Genomic DNA, 16,816 nt, shown 5'->3' with positions numbered 1-16,816 from the left:
GAGAGAGAGAGAGAGAGAGAGAGAGCAGGACCAGGTCGGTCTTTGGGCAAAGTCGACGCCGGATTCTTGCCCTCTTTCAGCCCACATCACGTTGCATCCTCGAGGACACTACCTACTCTCCAGGCACCGCAGATAAATGTATTCAATGTAGTATAATATATGGATGGCATGGGCGTGGGTCGGGATCAATATGAGAAATGTATGAGCTCTCTTTTTGTTGTTGGGGTGATGATCAGCCATTGTGGCACCGCACCATAGTCTTGATATGAATAAAGTTGAGAGGATATGTATTGTCACTTGCTGTGTTGATGAAGATAAGGAACTTAGTGCAAAAATGGATGTCCTCTCTCTATGGATTCGGTTATGTGTTCATCTACCTGCAGAAAAAAGTTAGCCATGTTTCCTCATCTCAATCAAGCCGGTTAGCAAGGTGCTATTCCCAAGAGCAACTACTTGATATCAATGGCTTCTCGCCCCGTCAGACTATATCCATGTTGAACTACCGATCCGTCGCGGTGTCTCTGATTCAGAAGCTCACAGCGTTCAAGGAAAGGCTTTCGTTTGCCATTTGGAAAGCTCGGCCGGTCCAGAGCTGCATCAAAAGTGAGCGTGGTAGGCCTTTTTTTTTTCTTTTTTTTTTTTCTCCCGGAGAAGCTAGTGAACCTGGTGCGGGAATCACGATGAAGCAACAATAACATTCAATCACCTGACATAACCGGAAGATTTTGCGTTGAGGGCGCCGACTTGATTGAAAACCACAGCTGTGACGAGCTCTTGACAGGTCGTGGGCTTTCTTGACCCGGACAACCCTTGTACAAGAAGCCGATGGTCGCAGAATGGCAAAAGGATCGACTAGTCATACAGGAAACAAAAAACATCCACCCTCTGTGTCTCTTATAAGAAGTATTTTAGAATAGAAATTAAAGCAACAACAGCCCTTGCTCTCGTCCAAAATAGATCGAAAGAAGAGGTGTTCCCACGAAACCGCCGACGATAGCGTAAGAGCATTGTCGCCGCATGACCGGTTTCGGTTCAACACGCCGTCTGCAGCGATGGCGTACAGAGCACTATCGCCGCCGAGAGGGCAAAGACCTTCGGAAGACAGCGTATCCAAACACGGATGGGGGTATCATAAAGCCAATGAGAGAAAGGACAAAATAGTGAGAAAAAGAAGGAGAAAAAAAAAAAAAAAGAATGATGAAAAAATTGCCAAAAACATGTTGAGATGTTTCCGGCCTCGTTTCCCTGAGAGAAAAGATCATGGCTTGTCGAAGATGTTGCCTTTTCAAGGTATTTGTTGAATGCACCCTCTCAACTACTCTCGCATCTCGCTCACATCCCCCCAGCAGCTTCTCAAAAAAGCACTCTAGCCTTCGACCACACTGCAAACGGATCAGCAATACCATGCTATCCAGTGATTTTAGGAACGTGGTTTTCCCCAAAGACGACCGAAGCCACGTTGCTGAGCCTCGCGGCGAGCTGCCCCGTCCTGGAAGCTGCCATCATCCCCGGAGGCCGAAATTCCATCGGCAGTAAGCTTCCGGGAAGGCTCGTTACCAAACATTCTCAGAAGAGCCTTGTTCGCAAAACTGCTGGTGATACTAACGACGAGGATCGCGATCATGACTAGGTTGCTGTTGCGGTACTGCAGGGGACCTGGCGTAGCATCCTCGGGCCATCCAGTGTACAGGGCGTACGTGGTCACGATGCTGCCCAGGTTACCAAGACCAGAGACCAGGGCCGAGGCGGCGGCGACGCCCACCTCGCCGTGGCGACGCTGAAAGATCTCGTTGGTCCAGGTCATGCAGATGGGGACCGTGGGTCCGAGTCCAAAGCCGACGAGAAGAAGACCTCCGTAGCGCGCCCAGGGGTTGGTCCGAGGAGCGAACGAGACGGTCAGGAGGCCAGCGATTTGTATCGATGTTGCGGCGGAAAAGAACTCGGCTCGGTAGCGGTGGAACCGGTCAGAGATTGGAGTGACGAGCAGGATGGCAATCAGATCCATCTATAGGAGGTTGTTAGAAGTGAATCCGATAGAACAGTCCAGCGCATGGAGTCGATTCGACTCACAATCCAGATGGGTGCAAACAAAAGACTGAGCTGCACACCAGTAAAGTCGGGGTTTATGGAGGAGATTATGACGGTGCCGTAGAGTTGGGTGCCTATGCCAACTCCCACAACCCCAAAGTACATGAAAGTCAGGGGCCATAAGCGCCAGTCAATGAGAACAAGGCCGAGATCCCTCAATGTCCACGATCTAGGGTGGTAGACCCTTCTCAGCTCTTTATAGTGGACAATAGCATCTTCTCCCGTCAGTGCTTCAGGGGTAGGCGGCAGCCACTTGGTCCAACGGCTCCGGACACGTTCCTGTCCAGGGGGCAGTGGTCGTTCTGGGAGCCACCACAAAAGCCCGAACCCCAAGATCACAGCGGTGAGGCCGTAGATGAGGAACATCCATCTGAATCCCACAAGACCTCCAAGACCATCCATCTGCTGGAATCCAGCAGACACAAGACCAACAACAGCTGCTGAAACCTGAGCCGCGGTGAAGTATTGCCCGATTCGCTTACCGGTCCTCGAGGGAGGGTAAAACAAGGTGAGGTAGTAGGCCATGCCGGGCCACATACCAGCAATGACAACGCCCAGGAGGAAGCGCAGAAGCCTGTTATGATTCTAATTAGAACGTCTATTTTCGAGTTTGAGTTTTTTTTTTTTTTTTTTTTTTTACGAGAGAGAGAGAGAGAGAGAGAGAGAGAGCAGATGTTTCGGCAGTCCAGACTCACTCACTTGACACTCCATGCGTCTTGCACGGCAGCAAAACAAGTCCCAATGACACCGACGGCAAACACTATACGGGCCATCCAGACTCGCGGGCTCAGCTTACTCATGACTAGGTTGGAGGGGCAGTCGAAGATGACATAGGCCACATAGAACAATGAGAGTGCCGTTGAGGTGTCCCTTGGGGTCAGGTTCAAGATCGTCATCAGATCATGACCCACGGACTTGTTCATAGTCTGGGCGATGCCAATGTTGGATCTGATGGCGGAGCAGAGGAAGTACAGAATCCAGAATGCTGCGGAGAAACGGAGTCGGTGAGTGGTTAGCGTCAGGAGGCCAGCTCACTGTCTGTCTTTTCTGCATTTATTTCAAGCACACCAACACACCTGAGATGATTCGTAGGTCAAGTTTTCTAGAATTCCATGTGATTAGTGATTCTGGTACCGTGAGAAAAACCAGGCGGCAAGACGGATAGATGTACCTGTACACTTGCTCGACTCTCTCCGTGTCGTAGTCCTCCTCCGGAGACACGCCTTGTTCTTGGCGATCCACTGCATCCTGACCAAAACCCTTTCCGTCGGCTGGCTTTAAGTGACCGCGCGAAGGCGACCCTTCCACCGATCCCGTCATCTGGGGTTAAGCCTTACTTCGACCGCGGAGCAATGGAGATGCGTGCAACCAGTCTTTTTAGGTAGCCTTTATGATCCTTGAGGAACCTTGAGCGTGTCGTGCGGCAATGCTTGCAGATGCGACCCTTGATTTTAGCAAGTCAAAATTGGAGTAATATACCTCTCAATAAAGATGACAGAAAATTCGGTCAGAAAGGAAGATGCAAATTGTGACAACGGTGAAGATGTTATTGGAACTAGAATAGATTTCTTCGAGTAATGATTTTATCCAGCTTAGCCAGCGTGGTCCAAGGTAGGTTGATGTAGGTTAGGTTACTAGGTAGCCGCTGCAAGGGAAAACCCGTCAGTGAATCCCCCCCACCCGCAGCCGCACTTAATTAACCGCGCTGGGCAGGTGCAAATTGCCTCATAGTCATTTCTTTTCAAGCGGGGGACGTAAAATGCGATGCAGACCACGTAGAGTCTAGACTTGGTTGCAGATGAAGCCCCTGCAAGATAAAAATGTCAAATTTCGCGAAAAATGCACGCGAGCGTGTAAAAAAAAATAACGTAATAAGTACCAACTGGAAACTCGCAAGGTGGAAAATGCTGCTTGAACAGGCCCATTTTATGGTTAGTTATCCGCCATCTACAGTAGATAGTACGCGATCTACTGCTAGATGGATGGGTAGATCTAGATCGTAGAAGCCAGTCAAATTTAGTTTAGACTAGACTAATGGCCGAATGAATACCCGCAACACAGTAATCATCTTCAAACATCGTACCGCAGAAAGTGGCGACGGTTGGCAGGAAAAGCAGACAAGAATGGAAATCTGCCAGTTTAGAATTTTCTATACTTGAAATGATTGCCTACATCTAAAAGTCGCGCTGCTGCTGCCTAAGGAAGGAAAGTAAATAAGTACGTATATGCAAGAACCGTCGCCTCAGGCCTCAAGGCCAAAAAGGGACGGATTCAACATAAGCCTCGATTTTCCGGCATCAACGTTCCCAAAACCCAATCAATCAATCCACGCTCCATCCTCAGGAGCTAGCTACAGTCATCTAATTTCTTCGCTTTGCTACTCAGCGACAAGAGCAAAACGACCCCTGGGACAGAGATGCATCAAGGCCCAAACCTGCACGGCAAGTCATGATCGCGTGAATCCCAAGTTTTGGGACTGGCGCTTTCGTACCGTGACTATGTTGCTACCAAAAGAAAGAAAATCACGGCACCGTTGTAGCGGTAAAGGCCACAAACCCCCAAGATCAATAAATACACCCATTTTCACCAACAAGGCGGGCCCTTCGGCTCAAACCATCGTCATACACACGGGATTTCACAAGACCCCCATCCGGTGCCTGAATCTATGTCACCTGCTTGGCCTGGTCTTATCAAGCTGCTCACACACCTACCACATCTATTTTTATTCCGCGTGGAACGACTGTCCAGGTATGACTCCTCCCTCCCTAAGTCGGCTTTGGCCCAAAGTAAAGAGGGCCCAATCGAACTGGTTTCCCTGGTCAAGGCAACTTATAAGAGCTGCCCAAGTGGGTAGAGAGGCAGCATGCGGCCATCCAGTCACACCTGGTGGCATGCCTGAATGCGGCAATAGACCGGCTATTGGCCATAACTTTGCAAGAATTTACTTGCAAAGTTAACATCTCATCGTTGTTCAAACACCATCCCAGGCATCCAAGCCCCAGCTCTCTATCTCGCCTCGAGCCGGCAAGTGTCAGAGGATTCCCTGCGACTGTTGAGCCACGTAAGTCTCTCCATGGTAGAGCCATGTCAAGCAATCAGCGATTGCAGATATGCGCCGGGCTCTAGGTAGCATCAGGCTCGCCCCAGTACCATAGGCTATGAGTCTGAGAAATTCTCCAGCCCTATAATGTTTCGACTGTGTAACTGAGCGAACCATTGCTATGGCTTTGTGTCCATTTTCACTGGAGAATATCTGCCTTCTCGACATCTCACTAACGAGGATATTCTCGCACATTTCGGCTTTTCACAACGTTGCCGATCTACTAATCTGCCTTGAACGCCTTGCACATGTTTCTTGGTGATTGGCAGCTTCAGATTCACAAGGGTACCTGCGCATGTACGCAGCTTACCTCCTCTCCAAGTGTTGTTTGCGGGCAGAAGAGGCTTGGACGCACAAAGTTCCCGAAATATTCCATGAGGCCAGTCTTTTGTGCTTACCGAAGCACGCCGTTATCCACGAGTCTCGGCCCCCTCTCACACGACATGTCATTTGCTTAACGGTTAGTCAACAGAGGCGAGCTGCCTATTTTCTTGGCTTAGGCTCTTCGGAGACATTCCTCTTTTGGTACAGATATCTGTTCCTTGCCACTACACTGCCCTTTAGCCTCGTAAATGCCTTCAGCTGCCTAGAAAAGAAACCTTGCATATAGGACCTTGAAGCTTCGAGTGTAGCCTGCCTATTTCTTTGTATGCCATAGGAAGCTTGCCTTTTGGCGAGCAGAAAAGGCAGTTCTGGGAGCTGAAAACAATTGGCCTGAGCTCTGGAGCTGCAGTTTACTTCAAGCAACATCCCGCCGCCGCCCCTTCTGTTTTTATTTTTTGAACAAAAAAAAAACACACACACACACACACACACACACACACACACACACAATTCTCACCATTTTCAGCCTGGCGAACATTCTTTTATTTTATAACCGAACCCCTCTCGTGAGTCACTATTATCGTCCGGTGTCCAAATAAGCATAAGGCACCATTTCTTGTCTTCCATCTCCAGCCAGAGTCACTGCTAGGCCATTCGCGAAAGAAAGGATGACAGCATCTATATAGTGAGGCCCTCCCAAGAATCACATTCCTTTTCTACTCACGAGAATGCTGAAATTGAATCATAGGTAAGTCCTTTTTTCATCCTTTCTTCAGGCTCCCAACCTTGGCATTTACCCGATTCGGGCAGAAACTGTGGCGAAGTGGCTGTGCACTTGGTGGCTTAAACCCCGTCGATCGCGCGCAATTGAATGACTCAGCTGGACCAATTGGATCAATTTGTGGCGTGCATACCCTTACCTACCTTGTCATTGCGGGCTGGTGGTGGCTAAGGTACCGACAGACAAAGAATTGGAGATTCGGAAATCTGAGGCTAACATCGAATCGCATCGCATCCTAGACCTTCCCGACAACCCACGACGACAACCCACGACGACAACCGCTGTGACCGCTGAACCCACAATAGGTCATATATCAACGCAGCGATCGATCTACCCCCTAGCCGGTACAGCCTCACTGCGGTTGAAGGTTCCTAGGGCCAGGTCGTATCATATCACACCACCAACAAGCAGCACATCACTTGGAGCTTAACCCGCCTAAGCCCGCGCCCATTAGACGGGAGGCTTACATTGGAGCTTCCTCATTTTCAAAATGAGTGTGGCATACGAACCCCGGAACTTCATACACGATGGCAGCTATCCGCCCATCGGCGACACGCACGATATGACGGACCTGCAGGGCGTTCACGAGGTTCACGATGTCCATGAAAGCCATAACGTCCACGAAGCTCATGACGTTCACGAACATCACGAAGTTCATGAAACCCATGATTTGCCCGATGTCCACGATGTTCACGCGGTCCACGAGCTGCAAGCGGCACAGGGCGTGGCAGACGTAACCGATGTTACCGACCTGCAAGACGCTCATGAGCTGCACGATCCGCACAATGTTCACGACGTTCAGCACGAGGTTCACGAAGTCCATGATGTACATGACGTCCACGACGTCCACGAGCTGCAGGCAGACGATGGCGCACGTTTCGACGATGCAGATGTGGTAACCGAGTTGGCAGCTGCAGTCAACGGCTATCATGACCACGCACCTGAGCCGTTGATGGGAGAGCCGGAACAAAGGATGGTTTTGGTACATGGCCTTCCCGATGTGCCGGAGCCACCACAGATGTCTCCAGAGATGGTGGTGAAAGAAGCCGAGTCGCCTCAACCGACAGGAGCACCAAGGATGAAGGCAATACCCAAGCCTGCCCGCCAAGCCACAAAGAACCTGACCGGAAAATTCATCTGCACATGGCCGAACTGCAATGAAGAGATTCGAGAATTCAGTCGCAAATGTGAATGGAAGTAAGTCAAACTCCTCGCTGCCAATCTTTGTTGATTGTTTCCAACTGCTAAACTCCCTTCCTACGTAGCAAACACATGGACAAGCACGACAGGCCGTATAAGTGTACGGCAGAAGGCTGCGAAAAGCTTCCGGGCTTCACTTACTCTGGTGGCCTCCTGCGTCATGAGCGCGAGGTTCACGCAAAGCACGGGGGGCCCAAGAACCCTCTCAACTGCCCTCATCAAACCTGCAAGCGCCACACGGGCAAGGGCTTCTCGCGCCAGGAGAACCTCAACGAGCACCTGCGGCGGTGTCACCGGAATGGTTCCCCATCTAACGCAGATGGCGACACGGATGACGCGGCAAGTGAGACGGGTGCCAAGCGGAAACGCGAGACCGAGGATGACGTTGCCGAGCTGCGTGCCGAAGTCAAGAAGCAGCGACTCGAGAACGAGGAGTTGCGGCAAAAACTCGACACCCAGACGCAACAGATCGCCGCCATGATGCAGCAAATCACAGATCTCCAAGCACGCGACCTAATGTAGTGAGAAGCTGTCCAGGTTCCTTCGACCTGAGTTCGTCGTGACTGGATAGTGGCTGGGCGAGGCGGTGACCTCTGACCAACCACACCCAATCCACCAACTTCTTTTCCAGCATTAACGCGAAATTCTCTATTTTCATGCCACGTCGGAGTTCCGGATGACCTTTTAGCCAAGCCTGCGGCTTCTTCGGATAAAAGAGGTGCGCAGGTCAGCAGCAAGCATGCTAACATTTGTCAGGCGTTTTCCGGATTCGGTTTTATGTTTTACTCTCACCGAGCTTTCCGAGCTGGCGATACGCGTATACGGGGCTGTGAACCACTCACCACTAATATTTCGGACTTGGTCTACTTATTCCAGATCAGCAGAGCAGGTATGCTCAATATCAGATCTGGTTTAAATGTCACGACATGATGTTTTGATTTTTTTTCTTTTTTTCTTGTTCATCTAAGCCCCCCGAATATGTGGCAGGTAGCGTCACGGAAGACCTCGCTTTCCCTCTCCTCCATCCCTTTTCATCGGCGTTTACTGGGTGTATATTATAGACTCTACCTCACAATACCCCGTCTTCCACTTTTGAAATTTTTTTGCTCTCTTATAGAAATTTGTACATATGGGGCAGCCAGGGCGCGGCCTTTATGTCGTCTAGATGTTTATGGCAAGGCGCCAATGCTATCGAATGGTGGAAAATATTATCAGCTCTATTCTATGGTCTACCGGATATTTTATTAGCTGGCATTTTCCCGATGACCCGCACTTTTGTGGCGGAGCATAGGGTGACGTTGACCTTGGGGTGATTAGAAATCCTTTCTCGGAGCTCCCGGTCGATAGACATGCCCACTGCTGCCTAAATTCACTGAAGAATCGAATGCATTGTGTTTATGTGTGTGTGTGTGTGTGTGTGTTTTTTTTTTTTCCCGTTATGTGCTGCCAACTATATCAGGACTTGTCATTAGACAAAACCCTTGCCTTCTATCAAGGATCCAAGTAATTGCAAAGTGTACTCAGCAGTTATACCTCTTATCTCGGCTCGGCCGGCTTCAGTGATGTGTTTGATTCACATAGCTATAGACAAAAGATCCAAGCGATGGATAGAGGACGTGGTAAGACATCTAGTCTAGTACGATGCTATGTGAAAGTCTTGGTCTTCTGTATTCTGTAGCAGTTTTGTTTGTCATGTGACAGCCTAGCATATACGCAAGGTTAGAAACAAGCAAGTTTCGAAGCCAGCTCCGACTTTAGTGTTATTTTCCGGAAAACTGAGATACAGACGTATCAATACTATGTACGCTTCCATAACTGGTATACAGGAAAAAAAAATACTATGCGCAGACATGGAAGCCCAAGTCTCAGCCTGTCTATTCTCCAACAAAATTGTGTAATATTTCTACATAGCAACATACAAGCATAGGGCGGGTTCAAACAAACACCCGGGTTTTGACCCCACTGTCCAACAGCCCTTCTAAACCTCGAATATCTCACCCGCCCCTTCACCGCCGACGCCCCGACTCTCGACCAGGTCCAGCCTCCAGCCCTCCCAGTTCTTGAGCCCCCTCTTGACCTCCTTAATGCGCTCGATCCGCCTTTTGGCGTCCTCCTCCTGGGCGCGGCGAAAGGCAGCCTCGTCAAACTCAAAGTCGTCATCGTCCTCGAGGAGCGGTTCGTCATCGTGGTGATGTTGGTGGTGGTGGTGGCTCCCTGAGCCTGTGATGCTCGAGAAGAAGTCCCCAAACCCAGATGCCTTGCGCTGCTGCGACGGCGAGCCGGCCCCGACGTGAGGCGTCGTGAGCTCGACCTCGGAGAACTGGCCGTCAGGCCCAACCTGCATCTCCTTACGCTTCTCGTGCCATATGCCGCGTCTGAGCTCGTGGTTTTCGGCCTCGAGCTCGCGCACGCGCGCCTCCAGCTTCGCCCTGCCTTCGTCTTCCAGTTCGTCCACGCCGTCATTATCCGTGCCGCCGCTGTCCTGAGCGTCCCTCTTGCGCAGTTTCAGATTCTCCGCCTCAAGCGTCTCCACCTTGGCCGAGAGCGTCTGGACCTCCTTCTCGGCTTTCTCCTTGTCCTTGCGCAGCGCCTGACTCCGCGCGTCCTGCTCCCGGTGCAGCGTAGTCAGCGTCGCCACCTTCTTCTCCAGAGCGTCCGCCCTCGCGGTCTCCTTGTCGCTCTTCTCCTTGGCCTCGGCCGCCTCCTTCTCGAGCGCGCGAACTTTGGTGTCGGCGCTCGCCCGCTCGCTGCCCTCCCGCACCGCTTTCTCCGACGCCCGCTCTAGGTTCTTCTTCATATCGGCCAGCTCGCGCTGCGCCTGTCCGGCCGCCTTTTCGGCGCGCGCCGCGCGCTCCTCGAGGGCCGTCACTTGCTCCGACTGTGTCGTGTTGGATGCCAGGCGCTCGACCTGGGCACGGAGCCGGGACATCTCAAGCTCCATCGTCTCGATCGTCGCCGTGCGGGCAGCGAGCTGCTCGGCCAGTTCCTGCGGTTCGGCGATGTGTGAGACGGACGATTGGGATCCGTGGCGACGGGCTTGGAGTTGAGCGTTTTGTCGTTGCAGCGAGGCGAGTTCGGATTTCTAACCCGAGCCGTACTGTATTAGCCACGTAATGCTTCTTGGTGTCCAGAAACCATTGCAGGCGGATTTTCTCTCCCTGGACCTCCTCCAATATGACTTACAAGCTTCTCGACATTGTCAGAACCATCAGATTTCTTGCCCGAGTCACCTTCGGCCTCACGCAAGTCGGCCAGCTCCTCCTCGGCCTTCTGCCACCGCTTCTCCGCCTCGGCTGACTCCCTAGCCAGTCGCTTGTTCTCCTTCTCCAGCTCCTCAATGCGCGCCATGTTCTTGCGGTAGATGTCCGGAGCCGTCTCTCGCAGGTCCGGGCTCGTAAGCCCCGGCGTGGGCGGTGCGGCCCCCGCCACGCCCGACGAGACGGACTGCTTGCGAAACGAGGTCGAGCGTGCCCGCGACTGCTCGGCCTCTGAGAGCGGCGGCGATGTCACCGTCTGCTCAACAATGTCGCTCGGCTCATCCTTGACGGCATCATCTTGAGGGGCCTCCTCTTGTGCTTCTCCTGATGGTGTGGGGGCGTCCTTGAGTTTGTCGGCCTTCTTTGACGAGTCGCCGCCGGCCTTTTTGGCTTTTTGCTTTTTTAGTGCTTCGACCTGCAATTTGAGGGCGCTATCTGTTAGTTTACAAGCCAGTTGCAGTGTATGAGAATAGTTCTTGATGTCAAAGGTTGCTGGTGAATAATTTAGGCATCAGAATAGCCAGCCCCGATATCACTTGCCCTCTTCTTCGCCGCAGCCAGCTTCTCCGCTTTGGCCTTGTCATCATCAGCCATGGTGATATTGTGCCAGGGGGACTAGACGACGCCTGTATATTGTGATATTGAAAACAAGCGGGACTCTCGCGATGTATTACTCCTCGCTATTCTTGGCCAATCGTAATTTTAGGGTGGTTCTTAGCATGTGACGGCTTGTGATGCTGAACTGGGGCAGCTTTGATCGAAAGCTGTCATTTCTCGGTGAGGCGTCGAGTTGACGAGTCGTTGGACAGGGATAGTGGGATCCAGCGGTTGCCGCTTGTTGCACCAATCGTAGGTTTCGGTCGACCACCCCAGGCCCTTTTAGTTGCAAGCGGAGCGGGGGTACGAATGACTTGTTCAACCGCTAGCTTCATCCCAGCGCCTGTGGAGCAAAGGACGGATCAGGCCTTGATGGGCAATCAACTCCCGTTCTTACAGGGGGCTTTTTAAGGTGCCAAGTTTTCGCCGATGTTATACCACCAACTGCGTAATATAGCTCCATTTCCACAATTTTTGTGATTCCTGCACCGTAAATTTCCACCTGGTTGCTTTTGACTTGGCTCCCCGAGTCCGTTTAATATTGGCTTGTTTTCTTTCCTCCTGCCATTTTTATCGTTTTTGTTTCGACACCCGACTTGCCTGTTCCGGGCACGTGGGCGCCCCAAGCGAAGTGAACCCCCAAGCAAACAGAAGGAGAAACAAAAAAAAAAAAATCAACCAGGAAACCCCGCTTCGTCAGAGCCGTGAGCTGGGCAATGATGAAATAGAACCAGGAACCAAACTTCTACCATCCCGTCTCCTACAGTCTTTTACTCCCTGTTTTTGCTTCTTCCACCACTTTCGCTGCTCTCTTCGCCTCCTTTCAAAAGTTCGGGGTTGTTCCTTTCTTGCCAGCACCGTACGAACAAAGCGCACGCACTCTTTTGGTGTTTGGAGTTGAGTCCCTACTACCTAATACCTACCGACGTACCTACTATAGGTAGTTACGGAGTACATGTTTTGGCTTGCATAGTTCCTATTTATCACATCACAAGGGGTGTGCACGCCCCTTCTTTGCCCCCTCGCCTTGCGACTAGATCCTCTGTTATTTAAAAACAAAAAAGTTATATAAATAACCAACCAACCGACACATACCCGAAATCTTACGCGTTGTGCACAGGCCCGGCATCAATGACCTCAAACGGAGCCGCTTGCATCAGTTTCAAAATCTGGATTCACAAAAGCACTTGAATGAAGAGTTGGCTGGTTCGACAGCACAGCACCTCTTGCCAATTCTTCATTGCCAAGTCTCTTATGTTTTTGTTTTTTTTTTCTTTTTCTTTTTCTCTCTTTTCTCATTCTCAAATCCCCCTCCAAGTTTTGTAATGGAGCAAATCTGGGATACTATTACCGTCAGGAAATATCATTAAAAAGACAACCAACACCAAATAGGCGTTAAAAGCACAGAAGAGAGAACCAGAAAAAAAAAAAAAAAAAAAAAAAAAAAGGGGGAGGATAAAATACATTTTCGCGCAAAGCCGCAACAACAAACAAACAATGGCTACCATCCCACAGCTACACCCCCGGCTCTCACTGCACCTCGCGGACCGCTCACTGACGCCCTTGATCTCCACCTCGAAGACGTTGGCGACGGGCGGCGGCAGCGGCGGCCGTAACCACGAGGAGCAGCAGAAGAAACAGGACGCCCTCGCCAGCCTCGCCTCGACAGCGCTCACTATCCACGACGCGGCGCTTCATTTCGGCTTGGGTCGACCGCAGCGCGTCCTTGCCGACTATGGCGGCCCGGTCATGATTCAGACTTTTCTGGACCCTGCCGCCCTGCGGGACGAGCCTCCTTCTACACTACCAACGGCAGCAGCAACGGCAGCAGCAACGCCGAATCCTGCGGCGGTGGCCCCCCCTGGTAGTGGTGCAACTCACCTGATGCCCCACAGGCCGCTTCCCCATCGTGGCCTGTCGGCGTCATCCATCAGGTCTGCCTTCTCGAGGCCTACTAGCAGCAGCACCACGGGGCAGAGGTCGCAGATGGACGGCGAAGGCTTCAGGGTGAATGGCTCTTCGCCAGCGCCCCAGGTCGACCGGGCGGCCTACTATGGGGGCCAGGGCTTTCCAAACCCCGCTGTTGCTGCTGCCAAGACTGGCCACGCCGCACATGACGACGACCATGACGATCACGACAGTAACGACGATGCCGATAGTATGGGTAGCCACAAGGAAGACGAAGACGCAAACTCCCCTCCAATGCTTGTCGGTGTTGTTCTGAGCGCAAGTGCTGAAGATGCCACCGATGCTAGGAGAGCCACTGCTCGTTTGGAGAAGATAGGCCGTGAAATCCAGCGACGCTGGTGTTTCGAATGACCTCGTGATAATGCATTTTATTTACGTGTACTTTAGCGGCTTTCTTCGGCATAGGAAGGACAACAGCCAACTCATCATTCAGGGGTCGACACGCATGCTGAGGAGTTCGGGGGCTTATAAAATCTGGGGAAACCCATCCGGTGTTTTGTTTCTTTTTCATTTTGGGAATCACATCTATTCGCATTCATGCATCACAAGACTTGACACTCGACATCTTTGTCGAGTTTCTGACTGATGACTGACGAAAATAAGCTCATTATTAAAAAGGCAAGAAAGGTTGGATGAACTTCGCTTGGCATATGTCATTTGGTCTATCTCGAGATTTCCTGTGCATCCCCACAACGCCTGTTTTATTACAAATTTAGATAATTTGCTGGAAGGCACGGTTGATGGGAGAGCGAACGTTGGGGACGTCCTTCCAGAAGTCGATCGTGGCAACAGCGCGCTTGGCGATGCCCTCGGGCGTGAACTCGAATTTCTGCGGAGGGGTTTTGTCAGCTCGAACTCATGGGGTATACCGAGATATTTGTAAGAATTAACAGTGCCGTGTTTTACCTTGTAGACGTCCTTGTACGGTCCTGAAGCGCCGAAGCGGTTGAGACCGAACTGCTCGTGGGTATACCTCTCCCAGCCCATGGTGCTCATGACCTCAACAGACAGCGACGGGATGCCGTCAGGGAGGACCGAGAGCCTGTATTCCTTGGACTGAGTGTCGAACACCTCGAAGCAGGGCATCGAGACAACGCGGGCCTTGATGTTGTGATTCTCAGCCAGGTACTTGACGGCGTCGATGCAGATGCCAACTTCGGAACCGGTCGAAACAAGGGTGACCTGAGCGCCCTCAACCTCGTGAGCGACGTAGCCTCCCTTGATGGCCTTCTCAATGGTCGACCCCTCGAGCTGAGGAAGGTTCTGACGCGAAAGGGCAATGATGCTGGGAGTGTGCTTGGAGGTAAGGGCAACGTAGTAAGCAGCGCTCGTCTCGTTACCGTCGGCAGGCCTCCAAACCATGCAGTTGGGGAGAGCACGGAAGTGTGCCAGAGTCTCAATAGGCTGGTGTGTAGGGCCATCCTCACCCAGACCAATCGAGTCGTGCGTGGCAACCCAGATCAGGCGGACGCGCGACAGAGCCGAGAGACGGACGGCACCGGCGGCATACGACACGAAGTTCAGGAAGGTACCAGCGAAGGGGAGGATGGTACCGTAGGCAGCCAGACCGTTCATGATGGCACCCATACCGTGCTCACGGACACCGTAGCGTATGTAGCGACCAGCGTAGTTGGAGTCACCCAGCTTCAGGGCAGGGGGCTGGAAGTCAACAGCACCCTTCCACCTTGTCAGGTTGGAGCCAGTAAGATCAGCCGATCCTCCAACCAACTCGGGAACGGCAGCCTCAATCTTGGTGAGAACAGTCTCAGACAGCTTTCGCGAGGCGATGGCGGGGTCTGAGGGCGTGTAAGTGGGAAGGTTCTTCTCCCAGCCCTGGGGAAGCTCGCCCTTTTGACGGCGGACGAGGTCATCGTGCTCAGCCTTGTACTGCTCACCGTACTTGGCGAACAGCTGATTCCACTCCTGCTCGAGGGCAGCACCCTCGGCAGCCTTCTTGTTGTAAAGGTCGTAAACCTCCTGAGGGACAGCGAAGCTCTCGTCGGGGTTGAAGCCAAACTTCTCCTTGAGCTGCTTCAGGTCATCAGCCTTCAGGGGCGAGCCGTGGACTCCATGAGTTCCCTGCTGGGTGGAGCCAAAGCCAATGATGGTTCTGAGCTGGATCAGGGACGGCTTGTCCTTGACCTGTTGGCACTTCTTGATGGCAGCCTCAATGCCCTCCAGGTCATTGTCGCCGTCCTTGACGACCTCGACGTGCCAGCCGTAAGCCTCGTAGCGCTTGGCAACGTCCTCGGTGAAAGCCTGGTTGGTGTCACCATCAATGGAAATGTGGTTGTCGTCCCAGATGGCAATCAGGTTTCCAAGCTGGAGGTGACCAGCCAGAGAGCAGGCCTCGCTCGAAACACCCTCCATCAAGCAGCCATCACCGAGGAAGCAGTATGTGTAGTTGTCAATCAGGTTGAAGCCGTCCCTGTTAAATGTAGCAGCAGTGTGTGCTTGTGCCATGGCCAGACCGACTGCGTTGCAGATACCCTGACCAAGGGGACCTGTTGTGACCTCAACGCCGGGAGTGTCGTGAGCCTCGGGGTGACCAGGTGTGATGCTGTCGACTTGCTACATTATTGATAGTTGTACGTTAGAGCGAGTTATTGAGTGTTTTTAAGTGACCTAACGTACCCTGAACTTCTTGAGGTCGTCTATGGAGAGAGCATAACCAAAGAGGTGCAGGAGAGCATATTGTAGCATGCAACCGTGGCCGTTCCTAAAGATGGTGGTGAGCGACGTTAATTTCCGGGTATAATATTCGCCGATAGCTCTTGGAGTGAGCGGCAATGCCGGAACTCACGACAAAACAAAGCGATCACGGTTCAACCAGCTAGGGTTCTTAGGGTTGAACTTCATGATCTTGTCCCAAAGGACGTGGGCGACCGGCGCCATGCCCCTATTGCCATGTTAGTTACCAATCTTGCTTGAACAGAGGTAGCCTTTGGGCAGGGCTGAGGTTCTTACATGGGGGCACCGGGATGTCCAGAGTTGGCATTGAATGTAGCGTCTGCCTACAAAGCAGAAGTATCAAGTTAGATATCTCGAGTTCTTAGAGTATATTCCAAGGTTTCGCGTCTTTGAACATCGACTCTCGCGACCACTCGGAGCGTTGCGGTATGGGGAGCACAGCCGAATGTCCTAGTTGTGCTGCTTAGGACAGCATCGATGGCGGGGGCGGGGTGGTAACATCATCGGCACTTACAGCCAAAACACGGATAGTGTTGATAGCTTTCTTGTCGACTTCGGAGTAACCCATGATTGCGACTTTTTTGAATGGTACTATCTATCAATTGAAATCAAAAAGCTTGACGGCGCTCTCAGAATCCAGCTGAAGAATTGGACGTAAAAGAGTAAGTCAAGATGGAGACGTAATGCGGGAGAGGCGGTTCGTCGTGTTTTAAGCTGGATCTTGAGGCAACATGCTGCGAAATGCGGACTTTTTTGGCCTACTCCATTGGTGGTGGGGTCATTTTTTTTTTGGGGGGGGGGGGGGGGGTT

At 52.0% G+C, this 16,816-nt stretch overlaps 6 protein-coding genes across 6 annotated transcripts; 2 read left to right on the top strand and 4 right to left on the bottom strand.

Annotated features, from left to right (window-relative positions):
- Positions 1-1,420: 1,420 nt before the first annotated feature.
- Positions 1,421-3,408, bottom strand: PpBr36_07065 (uncharacterized protein; the record flags this gene model as incomplete). Its single annotated transcript, XM_029894203.1, has 5 exons — positions 1,421-2,005; positions 2,071-2,662; positions 2,788-3,073; positions 3,165-3,190; positions 3,260-3,408. The coding sequence occupies 5 exons, from the start codon at positions 3,406-3,408 to the stop codon at positions 1,421-1,423; spliced, it is 1,638 nt and encodes a 545-aa protein (XP_029748697.1).
- Positions 3,409-6,756: 3,348 nt separating this feature from the next.
- PpBr36_07064 (uncharacterized protein) lies at positions 6,757-7,281 on the bottom strand (the record flags this gene model as incomplete). Its single annotated transcript, XM_029894202.1, has 1 exon — positions 6,757-7,281. The coding sequence occupies one exon, from the start codon at positions 7,279-7,281 to the stop codon at positions 6,757-6,759; it is 525 nt and encodes a 174-aa protein (XP_029748698.1).
- PpBr36_07063 (uncharacterized protein) lies at positions 6,784-8,015 on the top strand (the record flags this gene model as incomplete). The annotated part of the gene is made up of 2 exons (XM_029894201.1): positions 6,784-7,490; positions 7,559-8,015. The coding sequence occupies 2 exons, from the start codon at positions 6,784-6,786 to the stop codon at positions 8,013-8,015; spliced, it is 1,164 nt and encodes a 387-aa protein (XP_029748695.1).
- Positions 8,016-9,471: 1,456 nt separating this feature from the next.
- PpBr36_07062 (uncharacterized protein) lies at positions 9,472-11,344 on the bottom strand (the record flags this gene model as incomplete). Its single annotated transcript, XM_029894200.1, has 3 exons — positions 9,472-10,575; positions 10,677-11,185; positions 11,287-11,344. The coding sequence occupies 3 exons, from the start codon at positions 11,342-11,344 to the stop codon at positions 9,472-9,474; spliced, it is 1,671 nt and encodes a 556-aa protein (XP_029748696.1).
- A 1,500-nt stretch (positions 11,345-12,844) lies between these two features.
- Positions 12,845-13,666, top strand: PpBr36_07061 (uncharacterized protein; the record flags this gene model as incomplete). The annotated part of the gene is made up of 1 exon (XM_029894199.1): positions 12,845-13,666. One exon carries the CDS (start codon positions 12,845-12,847, stop codon positions 13,664-13,666), a length of 822 nt encoding a protein of 273 aa, XP_029748693.1.
- A 361-nt stretch (positions 13,667-14,027) lies between these two features.
- PpBr36_07060 (uncharacterized protein) lies at positions 14,028-16,574 on the bottom strand (the record flags this gene model as incomplete). Its single annotated transcript, XM_029894198.1, has 6 exons — positions 14,028-14,144; positions 14,222-15,886; positions 15,950-16,034; positions 16,119-16,214; positions 16,283-16,329; positions 16,521-16,574. 6 exons carry the CDS (start codon positions 16,572-16,574, stop codon positions 14,028-14,030), a joined length of 2,064 nt encoding a protein of 687 aa, XP_029748694.1.
- Between the last annotated feature and the right edge of the window lie 242 nt (positions 16,575-16,816).

This window comes from Pyricularia pennisetigena, chromosome 1, assembly GCF_004337985.1.
Source record: "Pyricularia pennisetigena strain Br36 chromosome 1, whole genome shotgun sequence".
Lineage (NCBI taxonomy): Eukaryota > Fungi > Ascomycota > Sordariomycetes > Magnaporthales > Pyriculariaceae > Pyricularia > Pyricularia pennisetigena.
This window is presented reverse-complemented; position numbering and strand designations above follow the sequence as displayed.